This window comes from Aquarana catesbeiana, linkage group LG02, assembly GCF_042186555.1.
Source record: "Aquarana catesbeiana isolate 2022-GZ linkage group LG02, ASM4218655v1, whole genome shotgun sequence".
Taxonomy (NCBI): Eukaryota; Metazoa; Chordata; class Amphibia; order Anura; family Ranidae; genus Aquarana; species Aquarana catesbeiana.
The window spans coordinates 166,681,984-166,707,501 of NC_133325.1; the positions used below are offsets into that span (position 1 = coordinate 166,681,984).

The window sequence follows — 25,518 nt, forward strand, 5'->3', positions numbered from 1 at the left end:
TATGTTTGGCTCTTCAAACACACATTTGAGAGTTTTGTCTCTCAAACAACGCACTTCATTCTGTGGACAACAAGGCCAAGATTTTCCACATTATAATCATCATTCTATTCCACTTCAAAGCCCAAAGATATATTTCCATCATCTCTTCTTGCTGCTGCTTTCCCTGTATCAGCTGCCCACCACGGTTCTAATAGCAAAGTGATAACGGTCATCTTGAGCAGAATGCTTATATTCAAAAGCAGCAACAGCAAGCAGCCACAACATTCTCTTCCTCTTTCCTACCATCACCAATAGTTCATAACAGGGTGTCTGGGCAGGAAACACATTCACAAGCAGGCAACTGCATGTCTGTCAACTTTGCCAAGGAAACACATGGGGTGTGCGCAGTATCAATACAGGATACATTTGCACCATTTTTCTTAATAAATGAATCCCAGCTTTATACCTTCATTAAGTCTGGAATAGCATGTTTCCTGCACTTCTACAAGGCAGATGCAGCTCAGGGTAATACTCAAATTAGTGAGCAGCAGTCACAATAATACTTCAGGCAATGGAGTAGAATTGGTAACAATACTACAAATGATCAGACTTTTTTCACATGTTCAATATAGAAGTTCTCCCCATCAGAGACAGCAACACAGCTTACATTGTACCCCTTCTTCCGCCTATTACGCATATAAAGTACAATGCTATTTTGCAAATGGTGGGCTTCGATGAGAGGTGGTTTTGTATTCACCAGAAAGTCACTTCCTGGATTTCCCCCACCTTGTCCAGCTGGGCAACATAGTCCCATGAAATGAAAAAAACATCACCACTGAACTATGTGGGGAAACCTAAACCTCCCTGCATAACTCAGGTAATATACCACCCAATGACTATCCGTGCAAAGACAGAATGACTCCTTTCAATGATTCAAAACACCCATACAGTATGTAGTATGCACATGAAAGTAATGTATTGAGCATCATGCATTACATGGAAACAATTCACACATTTTAGGAGTACCTCTCCATAAAAGGTACGTGGTGGATAAAGAAAATGTATATGAATACAACATATGGGTTTAAAACATGGCTCAACAGTCAGCAATAATGGAAAATTCAGTATTCCTGGATCAGAACATATCATGTCCCATAAACAAAAAAAAAGGGTAGAGGGGAGGGAAGCAAGACAGTGTAACAGAGGAATAGGGTAAAAAGAGGGAAAAGATAGGAACCGTTGAAACTCGAACGTCTACAGGCCTAAAGGGTCTGCATCAAAATCAGGAGGAATGAAGTGTGTAGACCTGACCTGAGTAACTCTAGATTTGGTTTTGGCAATAGAAAGAGTAGTTGTTTTCATGCCTTATCGATAGCCTGTTTTGCAGCTATGAGAAAATGAACCATTAGATAGAACTGGAACTTAAAAAGATCAGGCAATCTAATATTTAGGAGCATGTATTTGGGATAAGGGGATATCCTACAGCTGAATAATTTCACCTCCACCCAGAGTGGCTGAACCACAGGACAAGTCCACCACATATGATAAAATAAGCCCAGCAGGCCACATCCCTGGAAACAGAGGGATGCATAATGGGTGATCCTAGCAGGTACCATGCACTAACGTGGAGATTTTTTATTTGGTTTTGGTTGCCAACACTTTACGTGAGCTAGATTTAGCATGAGCCCAAATATGAAACCAATCCACATCCAAAAGATGGTCCTTTGCTGTGTGGAAATAAGAAGCTGTGGCGTAAATGGCGTTAGCAAGTTATTTAGAAATTAGAAAATTAAACCCTGCTATTCTCTTCATCCATACAAACAGATGTTTACGCATCAATGCAATGAAGAAACCAACAAGAGATTTGCAGCAGGTGAGCACGCATAATAAGAGTTGGAAGAGGATAATAAACATAGTTGAATACTAAGGAAATAGAGGACATGTTGGGGACATGCTGGATGAGATCATAATGATGATCATAAAAATAAATCCAAATGAGAGGGCAGAGAATGAAGCAACTGTTACCCTGGCAAATTTTGCAAGCGTATCTGTTTTTTATTAGAGCAGCAGGGCACTGCTGACCATAACAGTGGTTTTGAACTCCTAGGGTAAAGGGCCCAGATAACAGGAGCGTTATGAAAACATATAGTGGAACAAGGACAGAAAACTGCCCACAATATAGATACACAGGAGTGCCAATACACATACATGGGATTAGAATCCACAATAGGTCACACCAGAATATATATGACAGAAGGGCTTAACCAAAAATTATGAACAGACTGAGGCTAGAGTGTCACTCCTGGAACACTTGTAGGGCACTTCAGGACATGTTGGATGCCAAAGTGTCTGCCGGAGACTGCAGCACCGATGGAAAGGAAGTAGACATTGGCCACTGGAGAGGTGAGTTTAAAACAACTTCTATTGTAGGAACCTGTCCTTTGGATTTGTTTAAGGAACCAGCAGGGTGTTTTAATGTGAGAAACACATAAGGAGTCTGACACTGTCCAGGTATGGACATTAAAGCAAACCTGTGGTTTATTAAAACATATCAAGCAATCACATACTGTGTATACTGTGTAGACACACTGTGTATAGCAGTCACCTCCAAGTACCTGCAAATCAATCTAATGTTCTGTACAGTGACCTGGGAGCTTGAAAAAACAGTGTATTCCAGTATGCAAATATTGAACACTTCTGTGTTCTCTAGCCTTAGCAGAGGAGGACTGGGCTTCAGTGGCCCACAGTGGAAATATCTAAACATTATAATAAGGCCTGGTTTATTCCTTTCAGCTGGAGCAACCATAAGTTTTCATGAGAATTAATAAACATAACCCCTAGTGACAGCAAGGGGCTCAATATCCCATATATATTAAATGGCGTTTAGTGAGAAATTAAACTATAACTTTTGCGCAAACCAATCAATTTACACTTATTGCAAATGTTTTTACCAAAAATGTGTAGAAAACTACATATTGGCTTAAACTGATGAAGAAATTTGTTTTTTCTAATTTTTTTTTGCTTATTTATTATAGCAAAAAGTAAAAATATAGTTTTTTTTCAAAACTGTCTGTCTTTTTTGTTTATATCTCAAAAAAAAAAACCCACAGAGGTGATCAAATACCACCAAAAGAAAGCTCTATTTGTGGGAAAAAAAGGACATCAATTTTGTTTGGGTACAGCTTCACATAACCGTGCAATTGTCAGTTAAAGCGACGCAGTGCCGTATCACAAAAAATGGCCTGGTCATTAAGGGGGCAAAGCTTCCGGTCCTTAAGTGGTTAATGTCTAAACCGCTGGCAACAAAAATGAGTACACCCCCAAGTGAAAACATCCAAATTGGGCCCAATTTGCCATTTTCCATCCCTGGTGTCATGTGACTTGTTAGTATTACAAGGTCTCAGGTGTGAATGGGGAGCAGGTGTGTTAAATTTGGTGTTATTGCTCTCACTCTCTCATACTGATCACTGGAAGTCTAACATGGCACCTCATGGCAAAGAACTCTCTGAGGATCTGAAAAAAAGAATTGTTGCTCTACATAGAGATGGCCTAGGCCAGGGATATGCAATTAGAGGACCTCCAGCTGTTGCAAAACTACAAGTCCCATCATTCCTCTGCCTCTGGGTGTCATGCTTGTGGCTGTCTTGCTATGCCTCATGGGGCCTGTAGTTCTGCAACAGCTGGAGGTGCACTAATTGCATATCCCCGGCCTAGGCTAAAAGAAGATTGCCAAGACCCAGAAACTGAGCTGCAGCACGGTGGCCAAGACCATACAGTGGTTCAGAAGGACAGGATCCACGCAGAATGGGCCTCGCAATGGTCGACCCAAGAAGCTGAGTGCACGTGCTCGCGTCATATCCAGAGGTTGTCTTTGGGAAATAGACGTATGAGTACTGCCAGCATTGCTGCAGAGGTTGAAGGGGTGGGGGGATCAGCCTGTCAGTGCTTAAACCATATGCTGTACACTGCATCAAATTGGTCTGCATGCCTGTCGTCCCAGAAGGAAACCCCTTCTAATAATGATGCACAAGAAAGCCCACAAACAGTTTGCTGAAGACAAGCAGATGAAGGACATTGATTACTGGAACCAAATTCCGTGGTCTGATGAGACTAAGATAAACTTATTTGGTTCAGATGGTGTCAAGTGTGTGTGGTGGAAACCAGGTGAGAAGTACAAAGACAACTGTGCAGTGCAGTGTGCTTGCCTACAGTCAAGCATGGTGGTGGGAGTGTCATGGTCTGGGGTTGCATGAGTGCTGCTGACACTGGGGAGCTACAGTTCATCGAGGGAACCATGAATGCCAACATGTACTGTGACATACTGAAGCCAAGAATGATCCCCTCCCTTCAGAGACTGGGCCACAGGGCAGTATTCCAACATCATAACTACCCCAAACACACCTCCAAGACGACCACTGCCTTGCTAAAGAAGCTGAGGGTAAAGGTGATGGACTGGCCAAGCATGTCTCCAGACCTAAACCGTATTGAGCATCTGTGGGGCATCCTCAAACAGAAGGTAGAGGAGCGCAAGGTCTCTAACATCCACCAGCTCCGTGATGTCATCATGGAGAGGTAGAAGAGGACTCCAGTGGCAACCTGTGAAGCTCTGGTAAACTCCATGCCCAAGAGGATTAAGGCAGTGCTGGAAAATAATGGTGGCCGCACAAAATTTTGACATTTAGGACCCAATTTTAACATTTTCACTTAGGGGGGTACTCACTTTTGTTGCCAGTGGTTTAGACATTATTTTGAGGGGACAGCAAATTTACACTGTTATACAAGCTATACACTGACTACTTTACATTGTAGCATGGAAAGCCAAGACAGCAGCTGAAATCTATCAGTAATTAGAAAGCAATCCTGCCCCTTTCAGTGCAAATTAATATCAGCTGGTTCAGTCTCAACTGATGGCCTATAAAAAGGTGCCTTATTACCAAAGTGTCACACAAGAAACATCTCATGATGGGTAAAAGCAAAGAGATCTCTCAAGACCTTCGCACCTTATTGTTGCAAAACATATTGATGTCATTGGTTACAGAAGGATTTCTAAACTTCTGAATGTTCCAGTGAGTACTGTTTTGGCCATAATCCGGAAGTGGAAAGAACATAATTAACCATAAACTGACCAGATGCTCCTAGCAAGATTTCTGACAGAGGAGTGAAAAGAATTATCAGAAGAGTTGTCCAAGAGCCAAGGACCACTTGTGAAGAGCTTCAGAAAGATCTGGAATTAGCAGGTACAATTGTTTCAAGAAAAGATATAAGTAATGCACTAAACCACCATGTCCTGTATGCAAGCTCACCACGCAGAACTCCGTTGCTGAAGAAAAAGCATGTTGAAGCTTGTTTAAAGTTTGCTGCACAACATTTAGACAAGCCTGTGAAATACTGGGAGAATATAGTCTGGTCAGATGAGACCAAAATTGAACTCTTTGGATGCCATAATACACACCATGTTTGGAGGTCAAATGGCACTGCACATCACCCCAAATACATCATATCAACAATCAAGTTTGGAGGTGGGAATATCATGGTGTGGGGCTGTTTTTCAGCATACAGTACTGACAAACTTCATATCATTGAAGGAAGGATAAATGGAAAAATGTACCAAGACATTCTTAAAAAAAAATATGCTGCTATCTACCAGGATGATGAAGATGAAATAAGGGTGGACATTTCAGCAAGACAATGATCCCAAACACAAAGATAGAAATAGAAAATATTTAGCTAAAAATATTAGCTAAAGATCAGAGTTCACAGAAGAGGCCCACGGAACCTTTAAGATTTGAAGACTGTTTGTGTGGAAGAATGGGCCAAAATCACACCTGAGCAATGCATATGACTAGTTTCTCCATACAGGAGGCGTCTTGAAGCTGTCATTACCAACAAAGGATTTTGTATAAAGTATTAAATATATTTCAGTTAGCGTGTTCAATACTTTTTTCCCTGTGTCATTCCATTTTATTCCATGTAACTTAATTTCTGAACTTATTTGTTTCGGTTTCTTTCTATGCATGGATTGCATGGATTGTCACCGACATGTGGTGAAAATTTAATGTCAATAGCACCTTTAGAAATATATTTACCAAGAAAAATGATGATGTATAAAATACTTATTTTTACTTTTATATATATATATATATATATATATATATATATATACAGTGGAGACGGAAAGTATTCAGACCCCCTTACATTTTTCACTCTTTGTTACATTGCAACCATTTGCTAAAATCATTTAAGTTAATTTTTTTCCTCATTAATGTACACACAGCACCCCATATTGACAGAAAAACACAGAATTGTTGACATTTTTGCAGATTTATTAAAAAAGAAAAACTGAAATATCACATGGTCCTAAGTATTCAGACCCTTTGCTGTGACACTCTGTGCTGTCCATTTCTTCTGATCATTCTTGAGATGGTTCTACACCTTCATTTAAGTCCAGCTGTGTTTGATTATACTGATTAGACTTGATTAGGAAAGCCACACACCTGCCTATATAAGACCTTACACCTCCAAGTGCATGTCAGAGCAAATGAGAATCATGAGGTCAAAGGAACTGCCTGAAGAGCTCAGAGACAGAATTGTGGCAAGGCACAGAAAGAAAGCCCTGTACATAAATGAACATAAATATTGTTGTTTGACTTGCTGTAGGAAGCATGCACATTTCAACCTGTGGGAGATATGAAACTAGCTGAAGACATTACAGTTCTATGGGAAATTGAATGTTAGAATAATCTGTCAAACTTAATTTACTTTTTCTTACACAGACCTTCGAAGAATATAATATCTCACTTGCCACATTAATTTCCTATAACAAAGAAACTTTTCTAAGGCAAACCACAATACTGATCTTTTTACATTTGGTTTGGGACCCCCAAATAGGTCCCCAATCTGTTTAGGGTGTGTCTTAATGATATTCTTTCGTGCACAAGAGTTTTATATTATTTTGCTAAAGTGTTTAATTTCCTCTTGCAAGAACTGAAGTAATTAAAGGAAATGTATAATTATTAAACTGAGCCATAGGTCCTTGGACAAAAAAAGAAGAATTTCTGGATTGTATCCAAGAGATACTGTATTTCATGAACTATGCTGATGAAGGGAATACATAAAAAAACTGAGAAGATTCCAGCTCAATGTCCTGAGCCCTGAGTTAGAAAAAATTGTAAAAGTACCGTATTTATCGGCGTATAACACGCGCCTGCGTATAACACGCACCCCAAGTTTAGGAGGGAATTTTAAGGAATTTTAAGAAATTTAAGGAAAAAAACTTTTAGGAGTAAACTTTAAGGAAGAAAAACTTACATTAAAATGCCCATCAATGCAGCGTTATCGGTGTCCATCTGCAGCCTTGTCAGTGTCTGTGCAGCCTTGCCCCAGTGTTCATTGCAGCCTTGTCAGTGCAGCTTTGCCCCAGTGCAGCCTTGTCAGTGCAGCTTTGCCCCAGTGCAGCCTTGTCAGTGCAGCCTTGCCCCAGTGCAGCCTTGCCCCAGTGCATCCTTGTGTGATCGCCGCCGACATACACTGCTGTGTGTAAATTAAAATATGGCGCCGAGACTGCAGGGATTAGTCGGAGCCGAGATACACATACCCGAGTGTCCTCGGCTTTTTTCGGCGCCGCTCACAGTCACACCCAGTCCCGCCCTATGATGGACATAACACAGGTCCAATGGCGGGACTGGCCGGGACTGTGAGTGGCACCGAAAAAAGCCGAGGACACTCGGGTATGTGTATCTCGGCTCCGACGAGTCCCTGCAGTCTCGGCGCCATTTTTGAATTTACACACAGCTGTGTATGTCGGCGGCGATCGCGGCAAGCGCCGCGATCGCTCCGATCCGAACAAAAGTGGCGGGGATCGGCCTATAACACGCACCCACGATTTTCCCCTGATTTTAAGGGGAAAAAAGTGCATGTTATATGCCGATAAATATGGTAATTATATAGGTGAGTCCCTTTTATACCCTCCTTTAGTTCAGTCTCCCGCAATCCACTGGACGTCCACAATCCCTTCTGTTCCCAAGCGCCTGGGCTCCTGGCCCCTTCAAAGAAATATAAGCTTCCTGGATTCCCACCCTTCTACCAACCCTTGTTAGTCCACAGAGACTGTGCCTGATAAGACAGACATGACTAGGCATGAGATCTGTCCCTAAGTGTCTGGTCATCCACTGTTCTATTCGGCTTGTGGGCAGCAAAGTATTACTTTTTAAACCATGTAGCAGAGTAAAAGTATGCACAATCTTTATTTACACGTGTTTGCCTACCCACATCCGGACTATCTGGTTGTCTCTCGTGCCGGGTGGAACGCACGCCGTCCGTGATGCGATGTGATGGGTCTCTGACACCAATCTTACCCTGACAAACGAGCAGCCCCATTGCCGGGTAGGCACCTACAAATGTAAGCGGCCATTTGGCCTTTTCAATGTTATTTTAACTTTTTATTAAATGGTTTTACGCTATGGAGACTTTGTTTGTTTCCCATATATCCATTTCTTGAACGATTGGGATCGGAGGGGTCCATGCCTAAAGCATCATCCAGTTGTCCAGCCGTCCATGTGAGCAGGCACAATCCTGCATAAGCGCTAGTGACTCTCTTTTTAAGTAAAGGGGTCATTGGTATCTGGTAAACAGATATCTATTACTTCAAGGTGTATTCTCTTCTTTTTCTTTGGTGACGGAACTCTTTATATCAACGGCAAGAACTTGGCACATATTGGAAGATATCACTTCATTTTAGAATGTATTCACTGCATTGGGAAAATTTATCACCAGCACTGATATCAACGCATTGTCTTTTGTAGGCCATGTACTAACTTTATTGCTATTAATTTACTTTATTTTATTTAATTTTGTATCAATTATGGTATTTAATTAAGTGTTTTTTGTGCACTTTATACTATTATATTCTAGTCTCTAGCGCCCCCTATCTATTTATTTACTTACTTTTGATCATTTATGTTCAAATTGGGGAGCAGCTTGTTATATGGGTATTCCTATTAGACTATATTTTTCACTGGTAGCAATTTTTTATATGATTCACTCATTGTTTTTTAAAAAAATATTGAACCCACTGGCGCGGTGGTAATTGTTTTTCAATAAACTTCAAAAAGCCATAAAGATTTAGAAAGAGTATTTAAAGAATATTAGATGTTTATAGGTGTATACATGTGAGACAAAAGAAAAAACTGAATAGGACCTATATACATACTCTATAGTGTTCATGAACTGCCAGCAGGTATATAAACTGCATAGGTCAATCATATAGTGGTTGGATAAGCAGATATCTCAAAAATAAGTGCTCGACAGTCTAAAGAAATTAATAGCATAAAATGACTGTGAATACTGGACCATTACCCCCTACAAATCTGCCTTTCTCAAATACAATTCCTACCTCCACACTGCTAAACAAACCTACTACAACACTTTCATCAAAACCCTCTCATCCAAACCTCGTCAACTCTTTTCTACCCTTAATTCCTTACTTCACTCCCCACTGCCCCCACCCACCAAATTGCTTACCGCTCAAAAGATTGCAAACCATTTCAAAAGCAAAATTGACACAATTCGCAAGGAGATATCCAGCATTCAACTTCCTCCCCTACCCAACACATCAGGTCCAACACCACACTCAATATTCTCCTCCTTCTGCCCAGTTACCATGATGAAGTTGATAAACTCCTCTCCATGGCCCACCTCACCACCTGTCCCTTGGACTCTGTCCCCTCACAATTACTGCGACCACCTTCCCACTCTATCCTAAACTCCCTAACCTACATCTTCAAACTCTCCCTCTCCTCCAGCACCTTTCCTTCCCCGCTCAAACATGCACTGGTTACCCCCATACTTAAAAAACCCTCACTAAACCCCACCTGTTTGAATAACTTAAGACCCATCTCCCTGCTCCCATTTGCCTCCAAGCTCATCGAACACCTTGTCCATGACCAAATGAGTCGCTGCCTCACGGACAACAACCTTCTTGACCCCCTACAGTCCGGCTTCCATCCACAACATTCCACTGAAAATGCCCTACTAAAACTCACCAATGACCTACTAACTGCTAAAACCAATGGGCATTACTCCATACTCATACTCTTAGACCTCTCTGCTGCCTTCGACACAGTTGACCACCTGCTCCTCCTCAGCAAACTACACTCCCTTGACCTCTGTGATTCTACTTTATCCTGGTTCTCCTCCTACCTATCTCAGCATACTTTCAGTGTCACTTACAACTCCATCTCCTCCGCTCCTCTTCCTCTCTTGTTGGGGTACCCCAAGGCTCCTTTCTTGGGCCCCTCCTATTCTCGCTCTATACCTCTTCCCTGGGCCAGTTGATAACCTCCCATGGATTCCAATACCACCTCTACGCTGATGACACCCAGATCTATCTCTCACTCACCCCCTCGATCTCCTCACGGATCTCAAACTTACTGAATGACATATCGGTATGGATGTCACACCACTTTCTCAAACTCAATCTTTCTAAAACTGAGCTTGGTATATTTCCTCCTTCCTGGTCCCCCCCCCCCCCATGACTTTACCATAAAGATCAACAGCACAACCATTGGTCCCTCCACACATGCCAGGGTGCTGGGTGTAATCTTTGACTCTGACCTCTCCTTCAACCCCCACATCCAATCACTGGCTAAATCCTGCCGCCTTAACCTCTGCAACATCTCCAGAATTCTACCCTTCCTGACTAATGACACCACAAAGCAACTTATTCACTCCTTGATTATTTCCCACCTTGACTACTGCAACTCTCTCCTTAATGGCCTACCCTTATGCAGGCTATCTCCCCTTCAGTCTATTATGAATGCTGCTGCTAGACTAATACACCTCACTAACTGATCCGTGACTGCTGCCCCTCTCTGCCAATCCCTTCACTGGATTCCCCTACCCCACCGTATAAAGTTCAAAATGCTAACCACAACATACAAGGCCATCCCAAACATTGCCCCCAGCTACATCACCAACCTCATCTGCAGATATCACCCAAATCGCCCCCTCCGCTCCTCCCAGGACTTCTTGCTTTCTAGCTCCCTTCTTACCTCCTCTCATGCTTGCCTTCAGGACTTCTCCAGAGTTCTCCCATCCTCTGGAACTCCCTGCCCCGGTATATCCAATCAGCCCCTGTCCACCTTCAGGAGATCCCTGAAAAATCACTTATTCAGGGAAACCTATCCCACACACACCTAACAACTGTCCCCAAGCCACCCCATCAAATCATTCCCCGCATCTATTACCTTTTGTACCACTACCCCCTCCCTTTAGAATGTAAGCTCTATGAGCAGGGCCCTCCTGTCCCTTCTGTATTGAACTGTACTGTAATTGTGCTGTCCCCCCTCTACATTGTAAAGCGCTGCATAAACTGTTGGCGCTATATAAATCATGCATATTAATAGTAATAATAATAAAGCTAGCCAGTAAGCAAGTGCAATTAAGCAGGGTAGGTATACACAAGCCTACAAGGGCTTTCCTGATGACCAAAGATAACTAAATGGCTCACATGCATGAGTCCCGGGTGAATAAAAGCAAATGAACAGCCTTATCACCCATGCCTGATATTTAAAGCCTAGGGGTGAGAGCGACCCAGTGATCCCTAGAGGACAGATAAGAAATTGCTAATGGTATACAAGTTCAATAAAATATACATTAATTTACAGAAAACATAGCCCAATTGGCGAAGTAACATAATACATACAAATTACAGTGTTTCACATGATGATGCATGAGAAACTCATAGATCACTATAAATTACACTGATATATACAATTAATACATATATTTCATACATATGTATTTTTTCATGTTGTTCTGAGTTTATGTTCAGAAGCTGGGTTGGAAGAAGCGTATAACTAAGGTTGGCAGCTGAGGATGTAGACAGGTGGATTTCCCCTTAAGGATAAAAGATGTCAATATGGCGCGATGGGTGCAGCCTGGGCCGAGACAAGCTGCATTGATGGAAAGCTGTAGCCTCTAGCAATAATTACTGTCTTCTCCCAGTAAGGATGACGGCTTCCCTCGCCCGCCCCACCAGGAGCAGACAATTGCTCGTCAGGAGGGATTCCCCTGTCTGTGTTGATGGGGGAATTGTGCAAATTTAAACTACAGGTTGCAGGAAAGAAATTTGCACCATCTATGGGCTGCCTAAGCGGCAAACAGACAAAAAGAGCAAAGTTTGCAGACTAAGTGTAGTGTGTGTGTAAACATTTATTAAAGGAAGACAATTAGCAACTTGCATGAAGTAAGACAAATTATGCTTCGTGGTTCTCAAAAAGATTCCTTGCAGGGGAGGACACCTAGAAAACTGTCACAATGGATACACTGGATATGGTCTGGATGGCACCTACAATAGCCAAGAGAGACAGCAAGGAGGCAGCAATCTAAGCGCAGCAAGGTGGAGAGGTGGATACAGCACACAATAATTGGCAACTCATAGTGTGTAGTTGATCTCATGCATTACAGTCATTGGTGCATCTGGAAGGAGGAGGCATACAGAATCTCAATATGGAGCTGCTACAAGGAGTGGAGTGTGGTAGCCAGGGTGACCAGGCAGCCTCAAATCAGGAAGCAGGAAGAAGCCTGTGTGGATCGACGAAGCACATGCGAGAACAGTGATAAAACAAGAAGTGATGTCAGGGTTTAAAAAAGAGGCGTCAGCTTAGAAACATGTTGTCACCCCCCTGACATCACTTCCTGTTTTATCACTTCCTGTCCTCGCATGTGCTCCATTGATCCACACGTGCTTTTTCCTGCTTCCTGTACTGAGTCTGCCTGGTGACCCAAACTACCACACACCACTCCTTGTAGCAGCAGTTCCATCTTGGGATCTTGGATTCCTCCTCCTCCCAGCTGCAGATGCACCAATGACTGTAATGCATGAGATCAACCACACACAATGAGTTGCCAATTATTGTGCACTCTATCCGCTTCTCCACCTTGCTGCACTTAGATTGGTACCCCCTTGCTGTCTCTCTTAGCTATTGCAGATGCCATCCAGACCATATCCAGTGTATCCATCGTGACAGTTTCCTTGGGGTTCTCCCCAGCTTGGAATCCTTTTGAAAACCATGCTAGGCATGTTCATCTTACTTTATGTGAGTTGTCAATTGTCTTCCTTTAATAAATGTTTACACACCCACTACACTTAGTCTGCACACTTTGCTCTTTTTGTCTGGATTTCCCTTTAAGGGTTGCTCTTCCTATTTGGTAAGACATTCTGGGGGCACCTGTATATGGTGGGTGGAGTTTAGGATAGGGGCTTCTGGCCAGGAGTTAGAGAGAGAAAAGGTTCTGTTGCAGGATTTGTGCTCTCCCCTTTAAGGGATGGGCTGAGTTTGATTCCTGTTCTTTGGAGCTTTCAAAAGGGAAAATGGATACAGGGACTTAGAAAAAAATGACTGGATCAGGGGCCTATAGAGATTGATGTGTCACCTGGTTCTTCTTTCTAAAAGAACTGTATAAGCTGTTATACATAAATTGCCACGCTAAATGTGATACTGTACAAACAGACAGAAGTGAATCAAATATTATGAAATGCTAAAGTCCACATTTGTGCATATAAATGAAAAAAAGTTAAATAAATTCCAATTGAATCTTCAAAACACCACTGTGACACTTTACGAAGAAATGATGTTCAATCCACTTTAGCGATAACCACGTGAACCATCAATCATGAACTCTTACCAGAACAGAAAGACTCCACTACAAATCAACCTGTAAGCCTGTAAATGAGAACCCCATCATAGAGAAATCTGGCTCACACTACTTGGCTGGAGTTCTTCAGTATATCTCACTTTCCAAAATGTGGTAATATCAATGGCAACCATATGGTGCGTGAAATGACATGAAATCAAAATGGAAGAATTTATTGCAAAATGTACAGGCCCGGATTTACTCCCTTTGCCGCCCCAAGGCCGGGTCCTTCAATGCCCCCCCACACACACACACACACACACCACCATTCTCATCCTTTATTGATGACTGCTACAATAGATCAATTAAAAACATATCTCCACACACGAGAACACTGAAAATAACTGACTTTAATTGTACAGACTAAAAATACTTCAGGGTAAGCGCGCGGGGTAACGATTTTTCGCGGGCAATTTTTCAGGGCAATGGCTGGTGTTAGTGCCTCAATCAACCCCGGCACCATGGTTGGTATGGTGTCAGGATGATTGAAACACATTATTTCTATCATTACATTGTAATGTAAAATGAAATAGTTCAACTCACCATAATGCAGAATCATTGGGAGCCCTGAGCGTGTCACTTGCCACTATCGCTTGTCACTTGACACTATGCCTGCCACCAGATGGAGATGTCACTTGTCACGCTGCCTGCCACCAGATGGGGATGTCACTTGCCACGCTGCCACCAGATGGAGATGTCACTTGCCACGCTGCCACCAGATGGAGATGTCACTTGCCACTCTGCCTGCCACCAGATGGGGATGTCACTTGCCACGCTGCCACCAGATGTTGATGTCACTTACCACGCTGCCACCAGATGGGGATGTCACTTGCCACGCTGCCACCAGATGGGGATGTCACTTGCCATGCTGCCACCAGATGGGGATGTCACTTGCCACACTGCCACCAGATGGGGATGTCACTTGCCACGCTGCCACCAGATGGGGATGTCACTTGCCATGCTGCCACCAGATGGGGATGTCACTTGCCACACTGCCACCAGATGGAGATGTCACTTGCCACGCTGCCACCAGATGTTGATGTCACTTGCCACGCTGCCTGTCTGCCACCAGATGAAGGAGGGCGGAACAGCGGTGCTGGCAATGAGAGATGTCATCTCTCTCCCCCCGCCGCCGCACCGCTGACATTACTTCTTAATCTTTTCAAAAATGGCGCCGGGCGGCGCAATCACGCTACTCCGCATGCGCCGCCCGGCCGAGCGCATACGAGCTTTCCCGAGCCCGGCCGCTTCAGAACTGCGCATGCGCAGTAGTGGGCGGCTCGCAGCTATCTTTACTAAGGGCACCGGTGCCCTTGATCAACTTTAACGAGCAGCCCGAAAGGGGGGGGCGGCCGCGAAGTCGCCGCAGGAGCGGCGCCGCCCCTGCACCACTGCCGCCCCGAGGCGTGGCCTTGGTGGCCTTGTGGCAAATCCGGCCCTGAAAATGTAAGAACTACTCACATTGGTAAAACAAACATGTGCTTTGAGTATAAAACATTCAAGGGATGCATGATAAAAACTTCAGACAATACTTCACAAAGTTAACAGTCCAGAGAGGCGAGGCGATGTTGCGTGTGTTAGCTCCGCCCATCGCCTTTCCTCATAAATTACAACATCGGAGGCATAGACGCCATGCGAATCCTCACACCTGTATTTGTATCTATTCAATAAGGGAGGTGACCCCATAATTGTTGGCTTCCAAAGATTTTGGAAGCCAGGCACTTACAGTGCCTTGAAAAAGTATTCACACCCCTTGACATTTTCCACATTTTGTCATGTTACAACCAAAAATTAAATGTATTTTATTGGGATTTTATGTGATAGACCAACACAAAGTGGCACATAATTGTGAAGTGGAAGGAAAATGATAAATGGTTTTAAATTTTTTTTTACAAATAAATATGTGAAAAGTGTGGCATGAATTTGTATTCAGCTCCCCATTAATTTGTAGAACCATCTTTTGCTCAAATTTGTATTTTTCGGTATGTCTCTACCAGCTTTGTACATCTAGAGAGTGACATTTTTGCTCACTCTTCTTTGCAAAATAGCTCAAGCTCTATCAGATTGGATGGAGAGCATCTGTGAACAGAAATTTTCAAGTCTTGCCACATGTTCTCAATTGGATTTAGGTCTGGACTTTGACTGTGCCATTCTAACACATGAATATGCTTTGATCAAAACCATTCCATTGTAGCTCTTTCTGTATGTTTAGGCTCATTGTCCCGCTGGAAAGTGAACCCCAGTCCCAAGTCTTTTGCAGGTTTTCTTTTAAGATTGCCCTGTATTTGGCTTCATCCATCTTCCGATCAACTCTGACCAGCTTCCCTGTCCCTACTGAAGAAAAGCATCCCCACAACATGATGCTGCCACCACCATGTTTCACTGTGGGGATAGTGTGTTTAGGGTGATGTGCAGTGTTAATTTTCCGCTACACATAGCGTTTTGCTTTTAGGCCAAAAAGTCAAATTTTGGTCTCAACTGACCAGGGCAACTTCTTTCACATGTTTGCTGTGTCCCCACATGGCTTTTCGCAAACTACAAACTGGACTTCTGGCATTCTTTCAATAATGGCTTTCTTCTTGCCACTCTTCCATTAAGGCCAGATTTGTGGAGTGCATGACTAATAGTTGTTCTGTGGACAGATTCTCCCACCTGAGTTGTGGATCTCTTCAACTCCTCCAGAGCTACCATGGGCCTCTTGGCTGCTTCTCTGATTAATGCTCTCCTTGCCCAGCCTTTCAGTGTAGGTGGATGGCCATGTCTTGGTAGGTTTGCAGTTGTGCCATACTCTTTCCATTTTCAGATGATGGATTGAACAGTGCTTCGTGAGATGTTCAAAGAATGGGATATTTTTTTTATACCCTGACCCTGCTTTAAACACTATGTGGATTCTTCCATTTTGATTTTTTATGTGAATTTCATGCACTATATGGTTGCCATTGATGTTACCACATTTTGGAAAGTGAGATACAGTATACTGCGGAACTCCAGCCAAGTAGTGTGAGTCAGATTTCGCTATGATGGGATTGTCATCTACAGGCTGATTTGTAGTGGAATCTTTCTGTTCTGGTAACAGTTCATTTCTGGTAGTTGGTGATGGTCCACGTGATGATCGCTAAAGTGAATTGAACATAATTTCTTCGTAAAATGTCACAGCTGTGTTTTGAAGATTCAATTTGGACTTTTTTTCCAATTTTTTTCACTTATTTGCACAAATGTAGACTTTAGATTTTGCGTTTCTTATTATTTGATTCACTTCTGTCTGTATGTACAGTATCACATTTAGCGTGGCAATTTTTATATAACCACTTTAGCTGTATAATTTGTTTGACTATTTTTTGCCAGCAACTTGTTTGTTTTTTTGCACCTACCAGCGTGCTGTCTACCATTGTTTTGTGTTATTTGAAAAGTACTGTGTAGCCTATGGGAAATAATACAATTAGGGACAGAAAGGCTAGGCATTCCATCTGAGCTGAAAGCCAAAAGCTTCCTCATGTTCTTATTCATTATTCTCATGACAATACATGGACTTTGCTAATGCCACTATTTGGATTGTTTGGCCATAAGCCTCTGTGTGATAATTCTACGGGAGAGGTGTTCAACACAGCCAATGCCTGAGATGTGGAGTGAGAAGTGTGTTTATTGATGTAGATCTGGCCATCTCGGTCCTGTAAGCTAGCACATGGACCAGGGGGTTAACTGTGTAGAGGTCAGAAGCATGGAAAGTTGAGGCCTCATGCTACCATGCATGGTGGCCTGGATAGTATTAGTTTGGGCTGATCAGTTTGTGATGCCCTGCAACCTGTATGTTGAATCCTAAATGCATGTGAAGGCCATGTGGAAATAGGCCAGACACTGCCTTACAAGGAGGCATTGCATTCTTTCACAAATTTTGATTTACATTTTAAATATATTGGTAAGTGGGTATTGTAGGGGTTAGCTCAAGTGGGGATTACCTTCCCTGGGAAAAAGTAACCCAAAATGCAGGTCTTTTCTTACAATTCTGACTTGTAGTCTGTTTTATTTAAAAAGGTTGCAAAAAAAAACAGAACAAAACTGAAAATAAATCCTTGCCTTCCAGGCACTAACTAAACAGGACAGGTTCCTATCTGATAGGTGAAGGGCTCTTTCCAGTTACCGATAAAAAAACAAGCATTTTGCAAACCTTTTATTTCTCTTACAGAGTGATTTTCACAAGTAGCTCTCTCTCAGGTAGCTTCCTGAGTACCAAGCCAGAGCATCCTCTCCAGTCCTGGAAGTAAACGTGAAATTACTAGTGGTTGTATGTTACAGGCCCCCTAACCCGAGGGAAGAGGTAGAGTTGAATCTTCTTTCACAGTTAGAAATGGCAGCTAGACAGGGAAATGTCATCAAAATGGGGGACTTCAACTATCCTGACATTGACTGGGCGGAAGGGACAGCCCACTCATTAAAGGACCGCTATTTCTTAAATGTTCTACAGGACAACTTCATGTCCCAATTCGTGGATTCCCCCGACTAGAAATAATGCATTGCTAGATCTATTCATTACCAATGATACAGTGCTGATTGCAGATGTAGAAATATGGGACAACTTGGATACTAGCGACCACAGAATTATTACATACATTCCGCTTAAATCATAGTAAAGGGAGGCACGAGGGGAGTACAAGAACACTAAATTTCAAAAGAGCCAACTTTTCTAAACTGCGCTCAATGCTGCAAGATAAAAACATTGAACATGGAGGAAACATTGGAATTCTTTAAAAACATAATAAATAAAAGTATCACTGAGTGCATTCCAAGGGGCAATAAATATAGAAGAACAAAGGTTAAACCTGGGTGGCTAAACCAAAGCATAAAATTACATATTAAGGACAAAAAATGGCCTTTAAAAAATACAAAGCGGAGGGGTCAGTGTCAGCAATCAAACACTACAAGGAATGCAATAAGAAGCATAAGAACGCAATCAGGTTGGCAAAAAAAGACTATGAGAGACACATAGCAGAGGAGAGTAAAAGTAATCCCAAGAAGTTTTTTAAATATATTAACAGTAAAAAAGCAAGGCCGGAACACATAGGCACCCATAAAGGACAAGGAAGAGAAAGTTGTTACAGATGACAAGGAGAAGGCAGCTGTACTAAATGCCTTCTTCTCCTCGGTCTTCACACAGGAAAAGGAGGGGTATACCGACCAGGCTGGAGTCCGGAAAGAATTAGAGAAGCTTAACATAAATAAATCACTAGGACCAGATGGCTTACACCCGAAAGTCCTTAACCACTTGCCGCCCGCCATATAGCAGAATGACGACGGCAAAGTGGTTTCAATATCCTGACTGGGAGTCATATGACGTCCTCAGGATATTAAGCCGCAGCGCGCCCCCGGGGTGCGTGCATCGCGGCGATCGTTGTTGCGATGTGTCAGTCTGACACACCGCAACTCTGATCTAGGTAAAGAGTCTCTGACGGAGACTCTTTACCACGTGATCAGCCGTGTCCAATCACAGCTGATCACGATGTAAATAGGAAGAGCCGGTGATTGGCTTTTCCTCACTCGTGTCTGACAGACGCGAGTAGAGGAGAGCCGATCAGCTGCTCTCCTGACAGGGGGGGCTGTGCTGATTGTTTATCAGCACAGCCCCCCCTCGGATCCCGCCCAGGACCACCATCATGCCGCCCAGGACCACCAGGATGGCCATCCACACTAGACCACCAGGTATGCCCCCCCTAGACCCCCAGGGAAATACCAATCTGTGCCCAGGCAGCTGCCAATCAATGCCCTGGCAGCTGCCAATCAGTGCCCACTCACGATGCCTACCACTGCCAGTGCCACAAGGGATGCCTATCAGTGCCGCCTATCAGTGCCCATCAGTGCCCACTAGTGCCACCCACGAGTGCCCATCAGTGCCGCCTATCAATGCTCATCAGTGCTGCATATCAGTGCCACCCATCAGTGCCACCTACCAGTGCCCATCAGTGCCACATATCAGTGCCCATCGTCAGTGCCCGCTCATTGGTGCCACCTCATTGGTGCCGCCTTATCAGTGCCCATCAATGAAAGAGTAAACTTACTTATTTACAAAATTTTATAACAGAAACAAAAGCAAAACTTATTTTTTTCAAAAATTTCAGTCTTTTTTTATTTGTTTAGCAAAAAATAAAAACCGCAGAGGTGATCAAATACCACTAAAAGAAAGCTCTATTTGTGGGAACAAAATGATAAAAATTTAGTTTGGGTTAAAGGATGACCGCGCCATTATCATTTAAACTGCGACAGCGCTAAAAGCTGAAAATTGGTCTGGGAAGGAAGGCGTATAAGTGCCCTGTAGTGAAGTGGTTAAAGAACTCAGTCAGGTTATAGCCAGACCACTATTCCTAATCTTCATGGACAGCATACTGACAAGATTGCTACCAGCTGATTGGCGAAAAGCCCACGCAGTACAAATATTCAAAAAAGGGCAGAGATATATTCCCGGGAACTATAGGCCTGTCAGTCTAATGTCTGTGGTTTTTAAACTATTTGAAGTGATAATAAGGTAGGCTGGTGGATGTGGTGTATCTGGATTTTGCAAAAACATTTGATACAGTTCCCTACAAACACTTAATCTACAAGCTGAGGTCTGTAGGCATGGACCATAAGGTTTGTTCTCGGATAGAAAACTGGCTACAGGGTCGTGTCCAAAGGGTTGTGATAAATAACATATACTCAGAATGGTCTAGAGTGGTCAGTGGGGTACCCCAAGGCTCTGTCCTGGGACCAATTCTGTTTAATTTATTTATAAATGATATGGAGGGTGGGATAAATAGCTCGATCTCAGCGTTTGCTATCGACACAAAAATATGCAGGGCAATAACAACACAGCAGGATATAGAAACTTTACAAGAGGACCTGAATAAATTAATGGAGTCGGCTGCTGCATGGCAAATGAAGTTTAACATTGAAAAATGTAAGGTAATGCATTTGGGGGGGGGGTAAAAATATAAACGTAAGTTACTCATTAGGGGAAGAAGCCCTAGGGGCTTCCAGGATGGAGAAGGATCTAGGGGTCCTAGTGGAAAATGCAGTGCCAAGCCGCGGCTACCAAAGCCAGCAGAATATTAGCATGCATTAAAAAGGGAATTTACTCCAGAGATAAAACGATTATTCTGCCACTTTATAAAACTCTGGTTCGGCCGCATCTGGAGTATTCCATCCAGTTCTGGTCATCAATACTCAGAAAGGAGGTGCTGGAGCTGGAGAGAGTCCAGAGAAGGACAACTAAATTAATATGGGGACTGGAGGACCTCAATTATGAGGAATGACTACAATACAATACAAATATCTCAATGGTGATCCCAATGTAAGTATGAAACTTTTTAGTCCCAGAGTGTGTAGGAAGACATGGGCCACACGATAAGACTAAAAGAGAAGCGGTTTAACCTTAGGCTGCATAGGGGGTTTTTCACTGTCAGGGCGGTAAGGATGTGGACCTCTCTTCCACAATCGGTGGTGTTGGCAGGAAGTATGGATAGTTTTAAAAGACTCTTGGATGTGCATCTAAGCGAAAACAATATACGGGGATATGGGAAATATTTTTTTTCTACACACACCTACACAGGTGGAACTGGATGGACTGTTTATTCAACCTTACCAACTATTTAACTATGTAACTATTATTTATCCCAACTTCTGCTGGTCAAAAATGGGAAGAAAAACCTGGCTCAGATTCCACACTGCCAAGTTAGCCTGGAACACATGGACCAGATTCCACCTTAGTTTGCCACATATGAAAGCATGTGAGGTGAAAAATACCGTCCCTCAACCATCTCGCCTTTCATTATGTCACAGTATCTCTTTTAGTAAAAGAGACAAGCATATATGGTAGAGTTGTTTTCCTTCTTTTGATAACAGTACCCATTTAAAGATCATGTAGAAAAGTCAGAAGTCATCTGCATACTTGACCTGGGTAAATGACCCAAAGTATTGAAGCAAGTAAGTATCAGAGATAAGAATTTAGCACAATTATCAGAGGTTAAAAATGGCGGCTTTTAATGTTTGTGACATGACAGATTTTCTTTAAAGTACAACTCCACTTTCTGCATTTTTTTTTATACAGGAATAAATAAATACAGTAAATCTACCAATGGAGATATTTATTATGGTGACAAATGCCTTAAAGAGGATTTCACCTCATTTGGGAGAGATTTCTTCTCACCACCTAGTGTATCCATAGTACAAGAAGTGAAGTACTGAATTTGGTACTTTTTCACACTGTCATACAGGAGTCTTTAGTTGCACTTTAACTGCTAGATGGCCATCCACAGTACATTTATTGTAGACAGATGGCACAGCCAGGCTAGGTGATGTATGTTTCCTAGCACATGCGAACTAGCTCTCCCCTTGGGGCACTCAGCAGTGCAATCTCATGACTGCTGTGTTTGGGGGGTACCTGGCCTCTGTGAGCAGCCAGGGTATCATGTGAATACTATGATTGATCATAGCGATTACATGATTACAATGTAAACAAAACTGCCATGAATGGCTTCTATTCATGACTGTTTTGTTTACTATTGTGATGCTGTGATTGGCCCACAGCTATCACTTGGTACCTGGGGCAAATACAGCACCCTGTACTATGTGATTAGCTGTAGCCAATCACAGCATGTCAAGAGTAAGCAAGCTCTCATGAATGTTCTCTCATTTGTTTTTACATAATGTCACCAGTCAATATCCCTGATCACCACCATACCAGTCATACGGTAACGCGGTACTGCACTGGTGACAGTAGGTAAAAAAATAGTAGTTAAATGAATGCAGTGCTGAATAGCAAAAAATGCCCTGGTCATAAAGGTAAAACCTTCAGAAAGTCAAGTGGTTAAGTAATAAGCAAGAAAACTAGAAATTATATACTGTATTATTTTGTCATCTAGTCCTATTCTTTTTGTTTAAATCTTTAACATTCTAATAAAGTTAGCCAGAACTTCCCATTTGCTAATGAATACTAAACTTAGTTTTTGACAGATGATTAACTATTAATTGTAGGTATCATTACTGTTTTATTGTTCTGTAGTTGTACATCATACTTTTCTTTAATGTAATCATCATTGCAAGCTTAGTTATGCTCTGATCCTGAATCATGTAAACTGATTTGTATTATACAAGTCGAGTCCTATTCTAATGAGTTCTATAAAACATTACTGTCCATAGAACTTTCTTGAGATAAGATTAGATTTCAATCCTAACCATATGCAAACATTCCATGGTAAAACACACTGTTCATTTTTCGGAGGTACAACATGACTATAAGACCAGAACATACATCTCATAATTTGATGAGAAAACACAACTGGTTCAAAGGTTGCCAAATCACCAATATACACCAATCAAAGATCTGAATGACAGTTCAGCTGCTACCAAATAATTATAAAAGATACTAAAGTGGTTCTAAATGCATTCTTAAAAAAAAAAAAAAAACCTTCTGCATGCATTTCCCACCCTAGCTGAGAGCCAGAAGCATCAGCGAGGATACGAGAAGAGGAAGATCGGGCCTGCTCTGTGCAAAACTATTGCACAGAGCAGGTAAGTATGATACGTTTGTTATTTTTAATAAATAGAAATCGAGCCTTATCACTTTATGGAACAGCTATAGTGGTGGAAAGTTAGAGTTTTTTTGTACATGCCTTTGAAAGGATTCTACGCCACGTGCATGCATTTGTTACATAATAATGAATGGTCATTATGGAAACAACGCATGTTCCAAAAATGGCAAAGATGAAACAGGCAGCAATGGCAATGCCATAGAGTCATCATATAAATGATCATTTATAAGAAGAGTGTAAACATTCATTACAACATTAGATCAATTGATCATCTAAAATATTTTAATGGTACAAATATACAACACATGATTTTTGTTTTCTTTTTTTTTTCTATCAAGCACATTTGTGTTGAGTTCTTTATTTAACTTTTAGTGGGTTGTACAAAGAATATCTGTTCATGTAAATTGTATTGGCTGACATAAAGCTGAATTCTGGAGAAAAAAAACCCTTGAAGTGGGGTGCCCCAGCATTTTAAAAGGGTTAAATTCTCATTTATACATAAGGTACCAGTAAAGGGGACTTACAGTATTTTAACTCCCCGGCAGCCAGTGCAAAACTCTTCTCCCTGGTGGCTCTGTAGACAGTCCCTAGGCATCGTCATATGCAATTCAGGACGATTGACCCTACATTGCACTTGGCGTCATTGTATCTGTGATAGTCAGAGTGCCTTAGAAAAGCGGATAAGGAGGCCAGTCCTTAAAGCATGGAGGGAGCCAATGGATAAGGTAAATAAAAGTCTTTTTTTTAATTTTTTGCTGGTACCCTATACAAATAAAAAATGTATTTAACCCCGGAAGCCCTACTGAAATGGAATTTGTTGTCTTTCTCTGGAGTTCAGCTTTAAGCTATAGGTATTTTATGTAACATAAACAGTACATTAACCTATATGCAACAAATCATTTACAGATGACAAATATGTATCCTATCTCAGTACATTAACTCTTACAGTCAGTGTTTCTTCATATTTTTTTTCATTACCCCATACTGCAAAGTTTCACAAACATTACATTAGGCTAATGACAGGTATTTAATGTATGCATTGTAGGGGGTATGGACACTGTGGCAATGAAACAATTGCACATAAGAAAATAGACGCTACACAACAAGTACAGAACACACAGATAACAACAAATCAATAGATTTATACAAGTTTTCAAATTACAAATATGAACCAGAATATGAAATAATTTCCAAGCAGAAGCTTACTTTAATAATTACCTTAAAGTGGTTCTTTCATTTGTGCACAAGAAAGATATTACTGCTCTAACAGACACTATTTAATATTGAATTGTCACACAGGTATGTGTATGTGGTTTATGTAGGAGTCCAACCAATCAAGACTAATTAAAGCTGTTAATGGATTATTCAAAGTCATTTGTTTTTATTATCTGGTCTTTCCTGATCACATTTTACATAGATAGATAGATAGATAGATAGATAGATAGATAGATAGATAGATAGATAGATAGATAGATAGATAGATAGACAGCAAAAAGTACATTTTATCACTTACCTTGCGGGATATGAACTATGCCAACTGTCAGACCAGCAATGAGATCTCCCAGAATCCATTTCTTCAGCTTGTACCTGGGCAGCCAGGCCACAATAGGGATCCTTTGCTTAAGTAATGTATGGATAGAATGAGAGGAACATTTACAGCTCCTGGCTACCCTCTCCCTAAAAGAGAGTGGAGGCCTCTCCAGGTCCTTAGCTGTGCCATACACCTTTTGAAACTGCTCTTCCGTGTAGATGTTCCTGTACACTGCCAGCGTGCTCATACTGAGTGCTGCCAATGTAACTTGAGATCACTGGGGATAGAAAGCAGGGAAGCCCTTATATATTTTTCTCTAATCTCTGCTTGCTTTCCTGCTTGGGGAGGTGGGCCAATCATACATCAGTCTGCTTTGTGAATATCCTCCCTGGAAACATCCTTTATTAACCACTTCTGTTTTGAAGACAAGCTTTTCAGGAAAGGGATGACATCCTCTATTAAAACCTTTGGGACTGAGCATCAAAGAGCCAAAGAAAGTTTCACCAGGTATCACCGGAAGGAAGAAAGTACTAATAGAGTGGAAATTTCTACATTCTTATGGTGGTGATGTACACGTAGACACAAGCATTTCAAAAAGCATCACCACCACACACTTGAGGCACACTTTTGTAAAGTAAAACACTATTACAAAAAAACATTTTATAAATAAGCAACAGGCTATTGTCCATTTCAATCCTACCACAAAAATTAAAAGAAAAACAATAGCTGAAGCCACAACAAATATGTAGGGACCCT

At 41.9% G+C, this 25,518-nt stretch overlaps 1 protein-coding gene across 1 annotated transcript in view; it reads right to left on the minus strand.

Moving 5' to 3' along the window:
* LOC141127391 (solute carrier family 26 member 10-like) overlaps window positions 1-25,148 on the minus strand; it is a 118,779-nt gene extending 93,631 nt beyond the window's left edge. The window contains exon 1 of the mRNA XM_073613760.1: window positions 24,745-25,148. Within this exon, the coding sequence (XP_073469861.1) occupies window positions 24,745-25,009 (265 nt within the window). The 5' untranslated portion in view covers window positions 25,010-25,148. The remainder of the gene's footprint in view (window positions 1-24,744) is intronic.
* Window positions 25,149-25,518: the final 370 nt, after the last annotated feature.